The 18864-nt window shown below is 49.5% G+C and overlaps 1 protein-coding gene across 1 annotated transcript in view; it reads left to right on the forward strand.

The window, feature by feature from the left end:
• Positions 1–18864, forward strand: part of TLL2 (tolloid like 2) — a 137299-nt gene that overhangs the window by 114033 nt on the left and 4402 nt on the right. The window contains exons 14-19 of the mRNA XM_081551123.1: positions 8292–8417; positions 9133–9293; positions 9934–10114; positions 11960–12085; positions 14115–14242; positions 17516–17729. Of these exons, the coding sequence (XP_081407249.1) occupies positions 8292–8417; positions 9133–9293; positions 9934–10114; positions 11960–12085; positions 14115–14242; positions 17516–17729 (936 nt within the window). The remainder of the gene's footprint in view (positions 1–8291; positions 8418–9132; positions 9294–9933; positions 10115–11959; positions 12086–14114; positions 14243–17515; positions 17730–18864) is intronic.

Here is an 18864-nt window from a genome sequence, read left to right on the forward strand (position 1 = left end):
GTTGCATTCCCTGATACGGGGTAGAGAGGCAGCCCAGGTCTTTAGTTCCTGAAGCATCAGCTCCCAGCCTGCAAGTCTACACTCAAGTGGGCAGGGCTTGTGGGGGAAACTGAGGTTTGGTGCTTAAGAAACAAATATCCGTGCTGCATTAGGGACTGACTACTCTGCAAGTTCTTGATAAAATCAGACTCAGAGTGGTATGGGAAGACCATCATTCCTGGCCCCAGCAGAACAGCTTCCTAAGACTCTTTTGAATGGACAGGTCTGCCTTCTCCACTCTCAGCACCCTGCAATTCCTCAGACCACTTGCTAAGAAGGAATATAGGCTATTCCGCAATGTGTTTTGGTTGGGCGCCCACCAGCACACCAGCAGCCACTGAATGGATATATCCAGTCCGTAACTGAAGTGACCGATCAGTGACTCCTTCCCTCTTCCCTCATGTCCCGGGCTCCTGGCTGTGCTGACCCAGAAATCCTGGTCCCTTCCTTACTCTGTCTCCCCATCTGCCCCCTTTCTATCCGCTTCTCCCAGGTTTTAGGTGAGCAGATGGTGTCAGAAGAGCCCATTTCCAGCTGTGTGACCTGAGCCGGCATCCCTTTGTCCTTACTGAAGCCTCAGTGTTCCTCTCTGTAAAACAAGAAGGAAATCTGCCCATTTTCCCCAACCAGCTGTGAAGCCCCAATGAACTAATGGCTGTGGAGACACTTCATAAGCTGAAAGTGCCACACGAGTGTGTGGGAACATTATTTTTTCCTGCTTTGAGGCATCTGACGACAGCAAACCAAAACAGAGCAAGAAGCATAGCATTCTGAATAACTGGAGACAAAGTTTAATACTTTCCCAAGCACAAACAAAGCAAAAAACACAGAAAAACAAACCATAGCACGTGTATTGCAAATGCAGTTAGGTTAGTGATCATAGTGGAAAGAAGAATGTGGGGGTCTTAGTAGAGATCCCAGGAAAGTCACAGCCCCCGCCCCACCCTAGCCCAGACTGCACGTGCCATCTCCCAGCCTGGGGACACTCTCATCTGACTTAGCAGCCATAGTGGCTGGGTGGTCTTCAGCAAGTTACAAATCCTCTCTGAGTCCCAGTCTGTCCACCTGTAGAAATGATACTACTAGTTTATCTCAGAGTTATTGTCAGGAAAAAATGAAATAGCATTGAGTAGACATGGTATCCTGTTTAGTCCTGTTAACTGTCTTTGCTAAGGAAGGGATCTCTGAAGTGGTTATTTTCTTCTCTGGAAGAAATGATGTGACAGCTTCTTCTTGCTTTCACCATGTATCAGTTTTTTATCGATGCTGTAACAAATCACCACAAATGTGATCACCTTACAGTTCTCGAGGTCAGACTTCCTCGCCTTTTCCAGCTTCTGGGAGGAAGCGCCTGCACTTCTTGACTGGTGGTGTTTTTTGGCCTTTAAGCCAGCAAGGGTGGCTGAGAACTTCTCAGGCTGCATCATAGACCTTGGTCTTCATTGTTATGTTTCCTTTTCTGACCCTAATTCTCCTCCTGCTGTTTTTAGTTGGAAGGACCCTTGTAGTTACTGTGGGCCCACCAAGCTGATCCAGCATAATCTCTCATTTTAAGAACCTGAATCTAATCACATCTGCAAAGTCCTTTTTGCCATGTAAGAGTAAGGTGACAATCAGATTCTAGGTTCCAGGACTGTGATATGAATGACTTTGGGAGACCTCATTTTAGTTAACCTGTCACCCATAATCATGAGGTTTTATTCTAATTCTCTTTGCCCTAATTTTCCTGTCCTTCTCCCTCCCTGATTTCCACCCCTAGGTCTTAGGTGTTGAGACGTCTCTGCAGTAAGATAACTGGTAACTAGTTGGCACTGGTCCACCCACATCTCATTCCTGGTTCTACTGATGATCAGCATTATAATTTTTGAGAGGACCAGCTAAAACCGAAGAGTTTCCAAATTGAACAAGTTAAAACAGTTTGCCCAGTTAAATTCAAAGTTCTGATAAGAATGATCTTTTAGTGTGTGTCCCAAATTTTGCAGACTTCCCTGGTGGCTCAGACGGTAAAGCATCTGCCTACAGTGTGGGAGATCCGGGTTCGATCCCTGGGTTGGGAAGATTCTCTGGAGAAGGAAATGGCAATCCACTCCAGTACTCTTGCCTGGAAAATCCCATGGACAGAGGAGCATGGTAGGCTACAGTCCATGGGGTCTCAAAGAGTCTAAGAAATAACTGTTCATCTGAAACTCAACTTTAACTGAAACTTCTGCTTTTTTTGTGGCAGCCCTAGTGGAGATGCCAGGCATTGCAATGGAGGGGGGTGTTTGTCTCTGTGATGCTAAACGGGTTTGTAAGGGACTGAGTCGAGAGCCTTGACCTGCTCTGACCAGCCATGATAACAGGCTCTGTTTTGCTGGTTACAAAATGCCATCTTCTCCCCACTCCACATTTAACATTTATTCAGCAGTCATCAAACTGTGTGTCAGAGGCTGTGGGACAGAGGAGAGCTCAAGCTGACCAAGAGGACCTGTAAGCCAATGGGCAGTGGTGTTGTGTGAAGTGTGGATGTCGGAGGAGGTTCTCACTCAGTGTGGGGGTGGGGTGAGTGAGTACCCAGACAAGCTACTTCAAAGACATTTCTGTTGGCAGACATCCTTTTAGATGCCCATCAAGGTGTTGAGGCCCATGTATACTAACTTAGTGCACAGTTAAGACATCTTTTTTGAGCTCGTTTTTATGTCAAGAAGGGCTGCAGAGAACCACGTTTAGAAAAGGAGAACTATACAGCACTGACCTTGACCCTGAGTCTTCAAAGAGGAGCCAGATCTGGTGGAAGCCTCTTTGCGACCTAGCTATTAAAGGAGAAAGAAAAGACATTTATCGAGTGCCAGAAGCTGCATTCGTTACCTCCCTTTGTCTTCGGAAAAACTCCCTGCTTGGTGTTATTACCCCCATTTTAAAACAAGAAACTGAAGCTCTAAGGAGGCTGAGCTAGAACTAGACCCCAGACGTGTAGGATTTCACAGCTCACTCTCTTTCCTCTACAGAGAACTGAAAGCCACAGGAAAGTAAAGTGAAGGGATTTGAATTTTTCATTTGATTCTGACACTCATCACCTTTCTGCCTTCTGTACACATGGGAGTATAGGGAGAAGGGCCCTGGCTTCAGCCTCTGCAGTGTGGGGTCTAGTCCTGCCCACACCCCTTACCAGCTTCCTGCTCTCAGGCAGGTCAGTTTTCCTTTCTGAGACTCAATCCTGCCTGCTTTGTCCTCCACTGTATTCCTAGTGCCAGACCCACAGTGAGTTCAATAAATACTTATGGGGCAAAGGATGAATGAATAAGGCTCAGATTCTCATCTGTGGATTGGGCTTCTTGCTCCCTGCTCTGCCTACCTTTCAGGGTTCCCATGAGGATGAATGAAGCCAGAGAACACAGTGCAGACCAGTGCTGTCCAACAGAAATAGGAGGCGAGTCACAAATGCAAGCCATGTATGTAACTTTAAACTTTCTAGCAGCTACCTTACAAAACACATAGAAGAAGAAGAGGAAAGAAAGAGGCAAAATTAGTTTTAATACCATGTTTCACTTAACCCAATGTATCAAAAATACTATCACGTTAGTATGTAATCAATATACACAGTGTTTTTTAAAGTTTTTTTTTTAATGTTTTTGTTTATTTATTTTTGGCTGCACTGGGTCTTTGTTGCTAAACACAGGCTTTTTCTCCAGTGGCAATGAGTGAGAGCTGCTCTCTGGTTGCGGTGCACAAGCTTCTCATTGCAGTGGCTTCTCTTGTTTCAGAGCACAGGCTGTAGGTGCACAGGCTCAGGAGTTGTGGTGCACAGGCTTAGTTGCCCCGTGGCATGTGGAATCATCCCAGACCAGGGATCAAACCCTTGTCTACTGCACTGGCAGGCAATTCTTAACCACTGGACTGGACCACCGGGTGGGATCCAATATACAAATGTTGGGAGAAATTTTATGACTTTTTCCCCCACACTAAGTGGACATCCAGCATGTCTTACCCTCACAGCAGGTCTGAACTTAGACTAGCTGTGTTTCAAGGCCTCTGCAGTTACGTGGGGTCTAGCACAGGTTAGCAGAGGTCTGGACACAGCCAGCTCCTTTGCCAGCCTTTTTCCTACAAGGCCATCAGGAGGACGTCCTGTGAGCACACAGGGGCCAGCGCGTGTGTCAGGAATTCTCCAGTAAAAGAAACTAGAAGAGCAACTACAAAGGCCACGCAGAGGAGTTGGACCAGCCACCGAAGCTCTGGCCTTGGTGCCAGTTGGCAGGAATCTCTGCCCAGGGCCCAGCTGGCACATGGCTCTGTCCAGGGTGCCAGTTGGCCTCTGCATCCCTCCCCTGGTGCCAGGCGCTTTCCCGCTCAGAGCCTGCTGGCCGGGCAGCAGGCAGAGCACCTCACATCCCTGCTTACTTGAGGAGATAGCAAGTGTATTTGCAAGTTGGCAGGGTCAGTTTGGTGATACGTTCCCCACATCAAGGATGGGAGGATGTCCTACCTTGATCCCCACATTCCCCAGTCCCAGTGCTGCAGGCCCACCACAGAGTGTTTGATGTGAGGGGGCTGGCTTTTTTCAAGGTGCCTTAGAAGCTTAGGGAGAAGGCAATGGCACCCCACTCCAGTACTCTTGCCTGGAGAATCCCATGGACAGAGGAGCCTGGTGGGCTGCAGTCCATGGGGTTGCTAAGAGTCAGACACGACTGAGCGACTTCACTTTCACTTTTCACTTTCACGCATTGGAGAAGGAAATGGCAACCCGCTCCGGTGTTCTTGCCTGGAGAATCCCAGGGACAGGGGAGCCTGGTGGGCTGCCGTCTGTGGGTTCACACAGAGTCGGACACAACTGAAGCGACTTAGCAGCAGCAGCAGCAGCAGTAGAAGCTTAGGGATGTATCCTGCCTTCCCTTTCCTTAACTCTCTCTGAAACAGCTTTGGGATCCTGCCTGAGTCATCTCATTATCTAACCTCAGAATGGTTCCTTCTGTCACTGGTACCACTTGGAGAAGGCAAAAAAGAGTCAGAATCCCGCTCTGTGAAGCTGGTCCCTGGTTCAGCCTCTTCTCCCACCACCCTTCCCTACTCCCCCAAGTTTTCCTGGGGTACTTAGTCTTGACCACTATAGCCCAGAGCAAGCATGAGCCTGTTGACTTCAAGCAAGTGCTACTTCAGTACACTGGGAGGTGACGCAGAGTACATCCAGGCCCACTCCTTCAAGGGCTTCAACCCGAGTTGGAGCAGGGGTGGAAATGACCAAACATCCCATCACCCTTATAGTCTTCAGGGGAACTATACTCCCTCCGCCTAAGTACAAACCCAACCCACCAGCCTCTTGCCCTCCACATGGCTAAGGATGCCAGGAGACTTAACAGTGGTCCTCCTTTCTTGCCTATGACATACGTGCGTCCTGTCCATGGCCATAGCATATTCTGGCATTGGTCTCCCCCTACCCCAGCCACCTCCCTGGGCCCTTTAACTTGTTCTAGGTTGATGGGCTCTTTCCATGGTTCCTTTTTTCCCTCCACCTATGCCCTCCAGCCAGTTTCTTGACTCTGCTATGCTGCCTTCTTGCCCATCTAGTCTTCCTTCACTGACCCATCCTTGATGCCTTTTTCTTCTTTCTGTTCCTATCTCTCTCTCTTCCCCAGGCCCACACTTCTCCACTCTGCCCTGACTCAGGGATATCTGGTGACCTTATCCTTTTCACTACTGCCATCATTGTGTCTCCACCCACTGAAATTTCAAAAGCAACCCTGCTCTTGCCTAGAGCAATAACTACTGTGTACCTAGAGTCTATATGCTGGGTACTTCGCAGGAATCATTTTCAATCACCACAACCCTGAAAGCAGGTATTATCCTCATGTTAAAGCTGGAGGAAGGCTCAGAGAGGTCAAATCACCCAGTTTATTGAAGGATGATTCACCTGGTGAATCCAACCCGGGTCTGTTCGGCTCATGCTAAAGACTGGACTCTTTCTATTTTTCATTATTAATGCTTCTCCTCATTTTATACTTTTTAGCAAATGTCTAGGAAAGTGCTTTGCCTATTATAAAGTAGTAAATAGTTGTAGGATTGTTACTACTTTAGCATACTTAATACTTATATGTGACTATGGGGCTTCCCTGATAGCTCAGTTAGTAAACAATCTGCCTGCAATGCAGGAGACCCTGGTTTGATTCCTGGGTCGGGAATATCTGCTAGAGGAGGGATAGGATCCTCCAGCCCATCCTGGAGGAGGGATAGGCTATCCACTCCAGTATTCTTGGGCTTCCCTTGTGGCTCAGCTGGTAAAGAATCTGCCTGCAATGCGGGAGACCTGGGTTTGATCCCTGAGTTGGGAAGATCCCCAGAAGGGAAAAGCTACCCACTCCAGTGTTCTCTCCTGGAGAATTCCATGGACTGTATAGTCCATGGGGTCACAAAGAGTCAAACACAACTGAGCCACTTTCACTTCACAAGGACAACTTCAACCCCTTGCCTACAGGGTGTCCCCTAAACCCAGTCTTCCCTACTGACCAGCTTATTTGAGCTTTTGTTGAACCCAAGGACACATCACTCTTAGAGCCACCACCTAAATCTGCTTCCCACTATAGGAAATGATGGGGGATTTACAAACTGTCCTTTACCCAGTAATGAGCCACCAGGTTGATAAATGTTTTGTGCATCATGGATCAGGGAGATTGGAAGGAAGTGAGTTTATTTGAGTTGGAGTTTTTGAATTGAAAAAAGGAGAATTGTTGGTTGAAAGTTTTGCATTTTCTGCAGGCTCACTGTGTTAGAAGTTGCCAGGAGTCAGAGTTTCTAACAATTCAAATTTCAAAGAACAAGAAATACTTTTAAAAACAGTGAGAGTTCTATCTCTGGGTGTTTTCCAGCAGGGTCTGAAAAGCTCCCAACCAGAAATCTTATTAAGTGGATCCGTGCTGAGGTGGCAGGACTGGGAATCTTTTCAAGTTTTTATCAACTTGAAAATGTCCTCTTTCCTTTTATTTTATGTATGATGTGAGGTCTTGTGAGAGTTTGTGAACTCCGTCCTTGCTCTGTTCTTACCTTCCCTGGTATTAGGAAGCCAACACTTTTACCCACTCCCCAGCCCTTTCTTCTTCCTCGATTGGGCTCTTGTTGTTTGAAGATCTCTCTATGTCTCATCGTCCTTTAACTAGACTGCAGCTCTGTTAGGCCACAATCTGCATGCTCTTTAGGGATAAATGTACCACAAATTGATCACAGAAAATCATGATTTTTTTTTCCCTTTTACATCTGACACTCTTTTTGGAGACATCCAGTGCCTGACTTTTTTCTTTCCTCAGTGGTGCAGGGCTGACAGTCTGGGGTGATTCTTCAATGAGTTCTGTGTTCTCTCTCTGGACAGCATCCTGCTTGCTGCCCTTTAATTGCCCCAGACACATCAGTGGACAGTGCTGAACCCCATCTAACTCCCCTGCTAATTCAGTCTCACTGTGGCCTCTTCCTGCAGTTTCTCCTGGGAGCATCGGCTCACTTAAGAGCCAGTGTTTTCTGTAAACCTGACGATCACCCAGGACACATCTTCAAATTAGTAATAAAAATTTAACTCATAGCTTCCGGCTCTCTCCCTAGAGAATAATTATATATCTTCATCTAGGAGTGTGTCTCTTTGTCCCTGTGTGTGTGTGTATGTGTGCATGCTTGCGCCCACATGCGTGCATGGTCAGTTGTGTCTAACTATTTGTGACCTCATGAACTGTAGCCCACCGGGCTCTTCTGTCCATGGAATTCTCCAGGCAAGTACTGGAGTGGTTTGCCATTTCCTCCTCCAGGGGATCTTCCCAACCCAGGGTTCGAACTCGTGTCTCTTGCATTGGCAGGTGGATTCTTAACCACTGCTCCACCTTGCTCTTGGTCCTTACCCTTTGCTTAATGTCCTGAGAAGTTCCACATTTATGGAGGGGGCCCCAGTTTAATGGCATTGAAGTCGATCATCTTTGGTATGGAAGCTCTGAGATTTATTAAGGTAACAAACAAACACTGCTGATTAAACTCTTCAAAGACCACAGTTATCCAAGTTATCCAGGCCCGATCATCTCTCGGAGGAGTCCTGTTTCCTGCCAGCAGGTTACTCTCGCGTGCCGTCAAGACTCACTCGCTGCTGTAGCTGCTGCCAGTTTCTATGGACGGGGGACTCCTTGGAAGGCGGGCACGGGGAGCTGTTCTTGTTCTTAGAGGGAATCCTGGGATGTGGACCACAATGGGGAACAGGCCCGACAGCTGTTTGATGACTTAACCAGGGTCACCTTCCTCCCCAACAGAGGTGGATGAGTGTTCCTGGCCAGATCACGGCGGGTGTGAGCAGCGCTGCGTGAACACTCTGGGCAGCTACAAGTGTGTGTGTGAGCCTGGCTACGAGCTGGCCGCTGACAGGAAGGCCTGTGAAGGTTAGTATTGGACCTGCCAAGCTGGAGTGAGAGGGGATGGGGGACAAGTCTTAGGAGAAGGGGAACAGATGGAGATGGGGCAGCTGGTCGGCTGTGAAGAAACAATTGTGGGCGATGATTCACCTCCTTCCTGGAGGGAAAAACAACTCGATAAGGCCACAAACGCGAGATGACTTTATCGGACTCCACCCCAGCAACTGAGCAAATGGAATCATGGAATTTCATTTTCTTCTGTGACCATGTGAAATTCACATGATTATAAAGATGGAAAATGAAAACAAAGAATAACTGTGAGCAGTTCGGTGTGACACGACAAATAGCGCATTTCATTCATTTCATTCCAACCTGGCTGGCGGTGTTTCCCTTGCCCACCTGCATGACTCTGCCTGTTCATGGAAGCCAGGGACATCGCATAGCTTGGTGCAAACATTTCTTGGCCCAAGTCATGTGAAGTCCTCAACTATGCCCCTGAGAGGTAAGCACAGATGCCTCATCTTCTTTTTAAAAAGCAGTAAAGACTTGTCCTCAACTCCATCCCTCCAAAGCCTTAGTTGAAACAGACCAGAAGGAAGGACGTGAATTAATCAGTTCAGATTGTCTATTTTTTGTTGTTGTTGATGTTATTAAAGAACAGCAGGGCTTATTGCTGCTTGGGGGAAATCGCAGTCACTTGGAACTAAAACCAAATGAATCCTGCTTCTCTCCCCCCGTGCAGTGGCCTGTGGCGGTTTCATTACCAAGCTGAATGGAACCATCACCAGTCCTGGGTGGCCGAAGGAGTACCCTATGAACAAAAACTGTGTCTGGCAAGTGGTGGCCCCCGCCCAGTACCGGATCTCCCTTCAGTTTGAAGTGTTTGAACTGGAAGGCAATGATGTATGTGTCCAGGCTCTGATTGACTGGGGATGCTTGTTGGGATGTGACCCAGGGCTGGGAACTGGGGAGGGGATAAGCAGGCAGGGAGGTGGCTTCCAAGGGTCATGGAGTTGTAGCTGCGGAATCTGGGGTGTTTGTCGAGGCGACTTCAACTGCACACCCTTGGCAGATGGAGTGCTCTGGTCCTCTCATCACCGATAAATCCAAGGAGAAGCAGGACAGGAGAGGAGGAGGGGGGTCTTGGGAGTGGGAGGTGGTCAGGACAGGTATGTCCCCTGGGGTAGGAATCTGGGGCTTAGTGTCCAGCTGGGAAGAATGGAGGGGGTGAGATGCATCTGGGGACCAGGGTGGAATAAACAGCCCACTCCCTCCCGTGGGCAGTGGTCATGGGGTGACTGCATCAGCCAGCCAAGGCCCAGGCAGAGCCCACTGCTGGAGAGCAGGTCCGACGTGCCCGCTGTCTGCACCTGGGGCTGGAGGGATCCCAGTGAGAGTCGAGAGGACCCTCCTGCCAGACCCAGTCAAACCCATCTGCTCACCTGGAGGGTGCAGCTCTAAGGAAGGGGGTCCTGCAGGGGGCCGGGGCCTGGGGGGAGGGAAGTGGGAGCCCCCAGCGGCTCCCCACGGCGCTCCCTTGCAGGTGTGTAAGTATGACTTCGTGGAGGTGCGCAGCGGCCTGTCCCCTGATGCCAGGCTGCACGGCAGGTTCTGCGGCTCTGAGACGCCCGAGGTCATCACCTCACAGAGCAACAACATGCGTGTGGAGTTCAAGTCTGACAACACGGTCTCCAAACGCGGCTTCAGGGCCCACTTCTTCTCAGGTGTGCGGGTTTGGGGGCAAGACCACAGACTGAGGGAGACAGGGATTTGCAGGCTCCCAGCCTCAGGGCACCCGCCTACCCCTCTCTGTCCGCTGCCCCTGCCCTCACAGTGTCTCTGCCTCGGTCCGGGTTTTAGATATTATTATAGGACTGCTGAAACAAATGACCACACGCTGGGTGGCTTAAAACAACAGAAATGTTGTCTCTCACAGCTCTGGGGGCCAGAGGTCTGAAATTGAGGTGTGGGAAAGGCTGGACTCCCCCAAAGGGCTTGAAGAAGAGCTTGGCTTGTCTCTTTGTAGCCCCTGGTTCCAGTAGTGAAGTGCTGGGTGGTCTTCAATTCTTTATTTGTTAAGGGTCCTTTAAGGATTCTTAGTTGTCCTCATGGAATCAGAGACTAAAACACCGAGTGTTTGGTGACCCATTACTGGCAGTAGGCAGAGGGTACAGAGCAAAGGGAGGCACCTGAGCCCCGAGGTTATCCTTGGTGGAGGCTGACCCTCGGTTAGTAGGGGAGGAAGCTGGCTTAGGCAAAGGCTGCACACTGTGCTGGCTTGAGGCACAGGAACCACAGTGACGACAGCAGCTAATGCTTGAGTCCATCCATGATAATATATAAAAATTAACAGTGACATGGGGCTGGACACTGTTCTAAGTGTTTTTTTCTTATGCTAATTCATTTTCTCCCCTCAACAACCCTATGAGGTAAGGACACCATGACTGACTCCATTTTACAGGTGAGGTAACTGAGGCACAGAGGTCAAGGATTCCTCAAGGTCACAATAGCTGGAAGCAGAGGAGCAGGGCTGGCACTGGGCTGTGGGCACACGGCTCACAGGCTTATCTGCTCCGCAGGCAGGAGGAGGCGTGGAGTTGTGGAATAAGAAGAGCCCAGGCCTCCAGGTCACACCGGCTGCTTGCTCACTGAGTAACCTTGGGCACATTAGTGGTCTCAGCCTCAGTTTCCCTACCTGTAAAATGGGGACACAGGCACCTCCCTCCTAAGGTTGTGTAACAATTAAGTTAGGTCATATAGAGAGTATGTGCTAAGTTGCTTTAGTTGTGTCCAGCTGTTTGCAATCCTATGGACTGTAGTCCACCAGGCTCCTCTGTCCAAGGGATTCTCTACGCAAGAATACTGGAGTGGGTTGCCATACGCTTCTCCAGGGGATCTTCCCTACCCAGTGATCGAACCCACATCTCATGTCTCCTGCATTGGATGCAGATTCTTTTTTTTTTTTTTTTTTCATTAGTGGTGGAGTTAATTCTTTTTTTAATTGGAGTATAATTGCTTTACAATATTGTCTCTGCTGTACAATGAAATGAATCAACTATATGTATACAAATATCCCCTCCTTCTTGAACCTCTCTCCCACCCCAGGGATGCAGATTCTTTACCACTAGCGCCACCTCGAAGCCCAGAGAGTATAGTATAGAGTGATCAGTCTCCATCACATAGTAAATAATTCACGGTAGCTCTTTTTTTATTGTTAATATTATTACTAATATTAACCTATCCTTTAGGGAGCTCCTTGGTTTGGGTGGGGAGCAGGAGTGGAGACACATGTACACATAAAGTGCTTTAGGAGCATGGGGAATTCAGAATATACAGGGCCAGGTCATGCCCAAGGAATGCTGCCCCACCCTCCCCCTCGGAGAATAATCAGCCTTGGGGATGATCAGGGAGGCTCCCTGGCAGAGGCTCCTTTTGAGCGAGGGCCCTGGGCTGTGAGGAACGCTCCCAAGTTGGTGGTTCTTGGAGGCTCCTTTTGAGCGGGGTCTTGAGCTGTAAGGAGCGCTTCCATGTTGGTGGTTCCCCTTAGGATAGTCCGTTGATCTCCACAGACAAGGACGAGTGTGCCAAGGACAACGGCGGCTGCCAGCACGAGTGTGTCAACACCTTTGGGAGCTACCTGTGCAGGTGCAGGAACGGCTACCGGCTCCATGAGAATGGGCAGGACTGCAAAGAGGGTGAGGCTGGACCATGGCCGGGGTCAGGGTGGGGGGGTCACCTTGGCTGCCCGAGTATACCCACGCTCAAGAGCCAGGGGCGCTTCTTCCCCGGTTGGCCAAGACCAGAAATGAGGCTCAGCTTCTGCCTGCCTTCCCTTCTCCCAGCCTCCTGCTCATGAGTGATTTCTTCCAGGGTAGTCACTCCTTCAGGGGGCTTGTAGGGGTCCTCAAGTGCTCTTCTACACTTATTATTGCAAAGAAGTTAAACCCCAGGTTCCAGAATCAGACCTCCAAGGTTTAAATCTTGGCTCTGCTACTTACTAGCTGTGTGACCTTGGGCAAGTGACTTAACCTCTCTGAGCCTCAGTTTCCTCTTCTGTTTAAAAAGGACTAAACATACCTCCTTCTTAAAGTTTTTGTGAGTGTTAAATGAGAGAATGCTTAGCAAGTATTTCACATAGGCTGACACATAGTAAGCACTTGAAATGTCAATAGATATCAGCTATCTATCGTTATCTTATTTACCCTGCACGAGTGTAGTAAAACAGAATTTGGGGAAGACTTTGTTCCCTGCTGCATTTGCTCCTGAGAGTCCTTCAGAGCCAGATGGCTTTTGATGTCCAGCCACTCTGAGGAAGGCCTTCCTTGTGTTCCTACTCCACCCTGCAAAGGGAGTTTGAGCATCTCCATAAACACACAAGGCTGCTGGCCTTGGCCCCACCACAAAGCCCTGCGTGCACAGCAGGGAAGGGAAGAGGTGAAGACTTCATGGCCCATCTGGGACAAGCACTTCAGACAGGGGATTCAGGCTGGCCAGGGCCTCCCTGGAAAATGAGCTAAATAAAGAATTAAAGAATGGGCTCAAACATCTTCTCAAGGCCAGCATTCTGACCTGGACACAGGCAGTCACAGGTTGGGTTGAAAGGTGGGTTGGAAGAACTTGAAGGAACTGTCATTCTGGAACTTAAAAAAAAATTAAAAAAAGAAAAAAACCTTCATCTAGCCCCTGTGGTGCGGGGGAGGCCGGGAGGATTATAAAGTCAGCTAAGGTCCCATCACGTGAACGGAATGGGTCCCCATCGGGGGATGGGGCGTCCAGGAGCAGACACCCCGTGTCTGAACTGTTGCCCTGTTGGCACCTGTTCTCCTCATGGCTGCAGAGCAGAGGCAGCAAGGAGGTGGAACCTGCACACAGCCCCCTCCAGCTGCCTCAGCCTGAAGTGCCCCCTACAAACAAACACACACGCCCACAATCTGCAGCCTAGGAGGCAGCAGCGGTGCCTCCTCAGGGTCCTCTCCTCCCCAGTCAGCAGTAGCAAAGGCAGACCTGGCTCCACCCCTGACCAACAGGTTGCTTGCCTTCTCTCAGCTTATTTTCTCAATTAGAAGGTGGAAAGGATTAAATGAGAGAATGCAATCAAAGTGCTTACCACAGCGCTCAACACAGAGGGAGACAAATTCTAGCTATTGGCCAAAATGCTACTTACTGAGCAAGTCCTAGCACCACTCTTTGCAAATAGCATGGTAACCAGGGCAACATCTGTAGCCTCCAATTGAAACTACTTTGGAAACTAAAAGACAGAAGGCATGGTGATGGAGACCTTTGTTAGTACTCACCGCGCCTTTCACATGCATTATCTCATTTAATCCAAGCACCACCCCCTCCAAAGGTTGGCACTCCTTTTACAAACAAGGACACCAAGGCTTACAGAAGCTCCCAAAGTCCCCCAGCTTGTATGCAGTGGAACCAGGACTTGAGCTGAGGCCCCTCTGACCCCAGGGCCTGTGGTCTTAACCAACTCTACCATATTTCCAATGACAACTGCAATGCAAATAGCAATAGTTAGAAAGATGACCTGGCTCCAGGAAGGTAGCGAAGGAAAATACATCAGCAGATCTCTGAGCCGGGGAACCCTTGATTCAGGCCAGCCTCTGCCCCCACATTCAATGACCATGTGACAAGAGCTCGGGGAGGAGACTCTTCCAGAACACCTCTTCTGCTGCCCACAAGAGAGCTACCTCTCTCTCTCTCTCTGCCTGTCCCCAGCCGGCTGTGTACACAAGATCAGCACTGCAGAGGGGTCCCTGGTGAGCCCCAACTGGCCTGACAAGTACCCGAGCCGGAGAGAGTGCACCTGGAACATCTCTTCAACCGCGGGCCACAGGGTGAAACTCGTGAGTTATTTTCAAAGTCTATGAACAGCACAGATCTCAGTGTCAGACCGACATGGGTCTGGGTCTCTGCTCTGCCTCTGCCCGGCTCTGAAACCTGGTGATGTTAGTCAACATTTCCAGGACTCAGTTTTGTATTCCAAAAAATGGGGCTGCTAGTTAAACCTACCTCAAGTAGCTGTTGTGCAGATTAAAAAAGAGGATGTACCTAAGCCATCAGCACAGGGTGGTGGGTGGGCAACACTGTGTAAACAGCACCTGTTCACAGTGGTGTCGCTTTGAACTGGCACCCTTTACACAGACTTGAGGTGTTGTTTGTGATTCTGTTGTTTGCAGTTATATTTTACCAAATGATACATTCTCAAGATATAAAATAAATATAGTCAATCAGAGAGTTGGAAAGTGAAAACCAAATTTCCAGACCTTCATGCTCACTCTAGTAATTACTTTTCTGAACATTTTTTTGAATTCTTCCAGAAATTTCTGTGTTTTTATGCACAGGAAAAAAACATATATCCTTTTCTTGCTCACATTTCTCAAAAGTACTGTATTATTCATATTCCTCTACAACTTACATTTTTCCCATTAACAAAGAGTTGGACATGACTGAGCCACTAAGCACTTAACACCTCACTGTTGTTAGCTAATTAACAATAGGAGATTAAGTTATGTATGCTAATTCTCTCTTGAATTAAACATACGTATCTTCCAAGCCTTTCTTTGAGCTTCCGTGGTGGCTCAGATGATAAAGAAGCTGCCTGCAATGCAGGAGACCCCGGTTCAATCCCTGGGTTGGGAAGATCCCCTGGGGAAGGGAATGGCGACCCACTCCAGTATTCTCGCCTTGAGAATTCCATGAATAGAGAACCCTGGTGGGCTACACAGTCCATGGGGTCGGCAAGAATCAGACACAACTGAGCAACTAACACACTAACACACAAGCCTTTCTTTAAAGTCCTATCCGTGCATATGATTGTGGTAGTCTGCATACTATGCTCAGTTATTGCAAAAGAGAAATGAGTTTTTCCTACAAGTCTTTCTTCTCAGCCACCAGGGACTCCCAGATCCTGGAGTGTAAGACAAACCCTCTTGCTTTCTGGAGAAACTGTATTCCAGCAGACAAACAGTTTTTAAATGGGTCATTCTAACTAACTCTGGAGATTGCTAAACTCTTCAGAATATACATGGATGTCACCTTGAGGTATATGTGGATGTCCCCTTGAATTATGGACCCCTGGGATTAATATATATGAGTGTCCCCTTGAATTATGGACCATATCTCCAGGGAGAAGGGGAGATAACATAGGAGAAGGTGATGATAAACAGATGACCACCTGGAGACTTACATGGGTGTTTATTGGCGAGAGCAGTGAGGAGGACAGGTGGGTGAACGCACGCCCAAGCTGGGTGGCAGGTGCTGGTGTCTCTCTGTGCCAGGCCTGGGGAATCGGGGGTAAAGGCAGGGTCCCTGACCAAGCGTGCTCATGTGGGCACCTCTTATGCATGGCTGTCCCTGTAGTAAGCACTCTCAGTTGCTCTCCTGGGTCAGTCAGAAGCCTTGAATCTGGGCGAGGGTGAATGAAAGCGAGTGCGTTGGAGAAAGGCTGCCATCTGCTGGAGGATGTTCGTCACGGCAACAGAAATCTCTGAAGTGGCGGGGGAATGGCGCCCCCCGGGGTTGGGAACGGGCAATATGCACTCTTGGAACTGGTGCTTCGGTGGAGGGGTCACAGGATTTCAGTAATTGCCCCCAAAGTCTTTTCCTGTTCTCTGCAGTGCTGAAGAACTAAAACAACCGACCACAGTGGCCAGAGTGAGCCCAGACCTCCAGTTTATCTGAGGCTCATACATACGTGCTAGTTCTTAAATATTTCCTTGGGAAGTGGATAGTGGGCATTGATCGCGCTCTACCGTTTTGCTGCCAAGAAGCTAGTGTCTGACTGCATAGGGACAGCCACAGGGCATCCCATGAACTTTGGGGAGCTCGCTGGCCTGCCATCTGCCTCCCATTGCCCTGCCCACCCTGTTACCACCGGCCTCCCTTTCTTACTCCTGCCCACATCCCTACCCCCACTCTCTGGTCCCACCTCCCTGTCTGTAAGTGTGAAGAATCTTTCCCATTTCAAGTGTGTTTAACACCTTTACAAAAGCCAGTGGCCCCTCCATTTCTGCCTCTCTACCTCCATCCCTGACCTGTTGCCCCAGCTCCCTTTATGTGAACTGAGACTCCTTCCCAACCCCTCCTGCTAATGTTCTCTCTCCCTCTCTGTCATTTGGTCCAAGTCTTCATTTAAAGTGTCTCCTCTCACCTTGTCCCATCCCCCTGGTAGCCATAGGCAGGCCATCAGCCAGTCATCTGCCCAGAGCCTGAGAAGGCCTACATTTGGAGCTGCAGAGCCCAACGCACAGCCTGAAATTATGAGGTTGCCCTGGCAGTACAGGCTAGTGATGGTTAGGAGTGTGGTCTGGAGTCAGGCTGCCTGGGAGTCAAGTTCAGCTCCGTCCTCTAGCTGTGTAAGCATGGGCAGGTCCCTTAACTTCCCTAAGACTCAGTTTCCCCTTCTGCACACTGGAGATAGTCGTAGCCCTTCCCTTCCCTGACAGCATCATCAGAATTAAGTAACAAAATGCAGGGCTCTGCATGGAAAGAAAACACTCAACTCAGGCCAGCCTCTCTGATCATGACACGTGGAGCAGCGTGCACTTCTCAAAGCGCCGTTCACGTCATCTGTGCTGAGGGGGCTGCATAGTGAAGTGCAGAGGTTGAGGGCAGGGGCTCCTGACCTCCTGGTCCTGGCCCAGCTCTGCCAGTGGGTGACCCTTGGGCAAGTTATGCGACAGCTCTTTGCCTCGGTTTCCCCATCTGTAAAGTGGCGGTTATCACGGTAGACATCTCACAAGGTCGTGAGGACTACTACTTACAAAACACTGAGAACAGCACCTGGCTCAGAGGAAACACCTTGGTCTCATGGTTAAGTGAGGGAGACGCCGTGAGACGTGACAGAGGAGCATAGACGCCAACACGCGTTGACAGTCTCTGACCCCAGCTGTCTTATCCTCCAAGGGGTCATGGTGGCAGTAGCTCACAGGGTTGCTCTGGAGACCAAAAGAGGCCAGGTGGTGACCTTCACCACAAGTGTGACCATCATCGCCATGGGCTCCACGCCCCCCGCACAGCTGGCTGGGCAGATGCGTGTCCTTGAGTCCCCAGAGAGGGGGCCTGCACCCACCCCGGCTGAAAGGACCTGGCCTCACTCGCTGCTCTTTCACCCCCAGACGTTTAATGAATTCGAGATCGAGCAGCACCAGGAATGTGCCTACGACCACCTGGAACTGTACGACGGGCCTGATAGCCAGGCCCCCGTCCTCGGCCGTTTCTGCGGCAGCAAGAAGCCGGACCCTGTGGTGGCTTCGGGCAGCAGCCTGTTTCTCCGGTTTTATTCGGACGCCTCGGTGCAGAGGAGAGGATTCCAGGCTGTGCACAGCACAGGTGCGTGCGCTGGGGCCCTGGCCTTCAGCTAATCCCCATATGCACCCGAGACAAATGAGTGATGAAGGCAGGGAAAGGACCACCTTTAATTCTGACTATTGTGGGGGCAGGAGGTGTGTGATGACGTGTCCCTTGTAAAATGAAACTTGAGCAGCCATGGGGGGAGGGTTGTTTTAATGTCTTTGACAACCTATTAAGTGAGCACCCCTTTCTCGATGCCACACTTCTTACCTCTCTTCCTTTCTTCCTCCCGCCCTCCCTTTAAAATTTTATTTGTAATTTTGCTGGTCTGTGAAACCCTGGGTATGGGTGCTGAATGGTGGAAAGAAGTCCTCTGTACCCTCCAAGAACCAGTTCCAAAAAACGAAAAGTGTTTCTGTTTCCCGTTATTTTTCTCACTTGAAATAAACAGCCTTAATCAGCCCTTTGGAGGAAAATGTTTATGCCTATAACTTATACTATTTACCATGTTAAACAGAAGAAAGTCAGTAAGAACATTGCCTCTGCTCTTTAGCCACTTAAAGGGTACAGCCTGGGACTTGTTGTTCAGTCGCTAAGTCGTGTCTGAATCTTTGCGACCCCATGGACTGCAGCATGCCAGGCTTCCCTGTCTCTCACCATCTCTGGGAGCTTGCTCAAACTCACATCCATGGAGTTGGTGATGCCATCCAACCACCTCATCCTCTGTCGCCCCCTTCTTCTGCCCTCATACAGCCTGAGACTAGAATCCATGAAGCAACCTTGACTTTCTGATCCTTGCCCTCTGACAAAGCAGCGGCAGTGAGGCTCACTCAAAGTCTGCCATCATGATCATGACCTCTGTGAGGTTTTCTGATCCCTTTAACAGCCCCTCCTCCCAGTTTTTCCCCAGAGCCAGAAAATATGAATCAGATGAGACAAAGCGATAGCCAGCATCTTCGAAGCCTGGCTCACCCTGGCCGCGAACTCCCCGCTGTTCACGGCTGTATCACCACTTCCCCGGTGACATTTAAAAGCCACTGACTAGTGACTTCACCCTCTTGTCCCTGCAGACTGAGCGTGGGTGCTCAGGGTCCTGCAGGAAACAGGGGCATACTCAGATGGAGTCATTATTTGAGAAGCTACTAAGGGACTGTTTACAGAGGGGTGGACAGGA

Source organism: Giraffa tippelskirchi, chromosome 2, assembly GCF_054371585.1.
Source record: "Giraffa tippelskirchi isolate mGirTip1 chromosome 2, T2T-mGirTip1v1.2.pri, whole genome shotgun sequence".
Taxonomy (NCBI): Eukaryota; Metazoa; Chordata; class Mammalia; order Artiodactyla; family Giraffidae; genus Giraffa; species Giraffa tippelskirchi.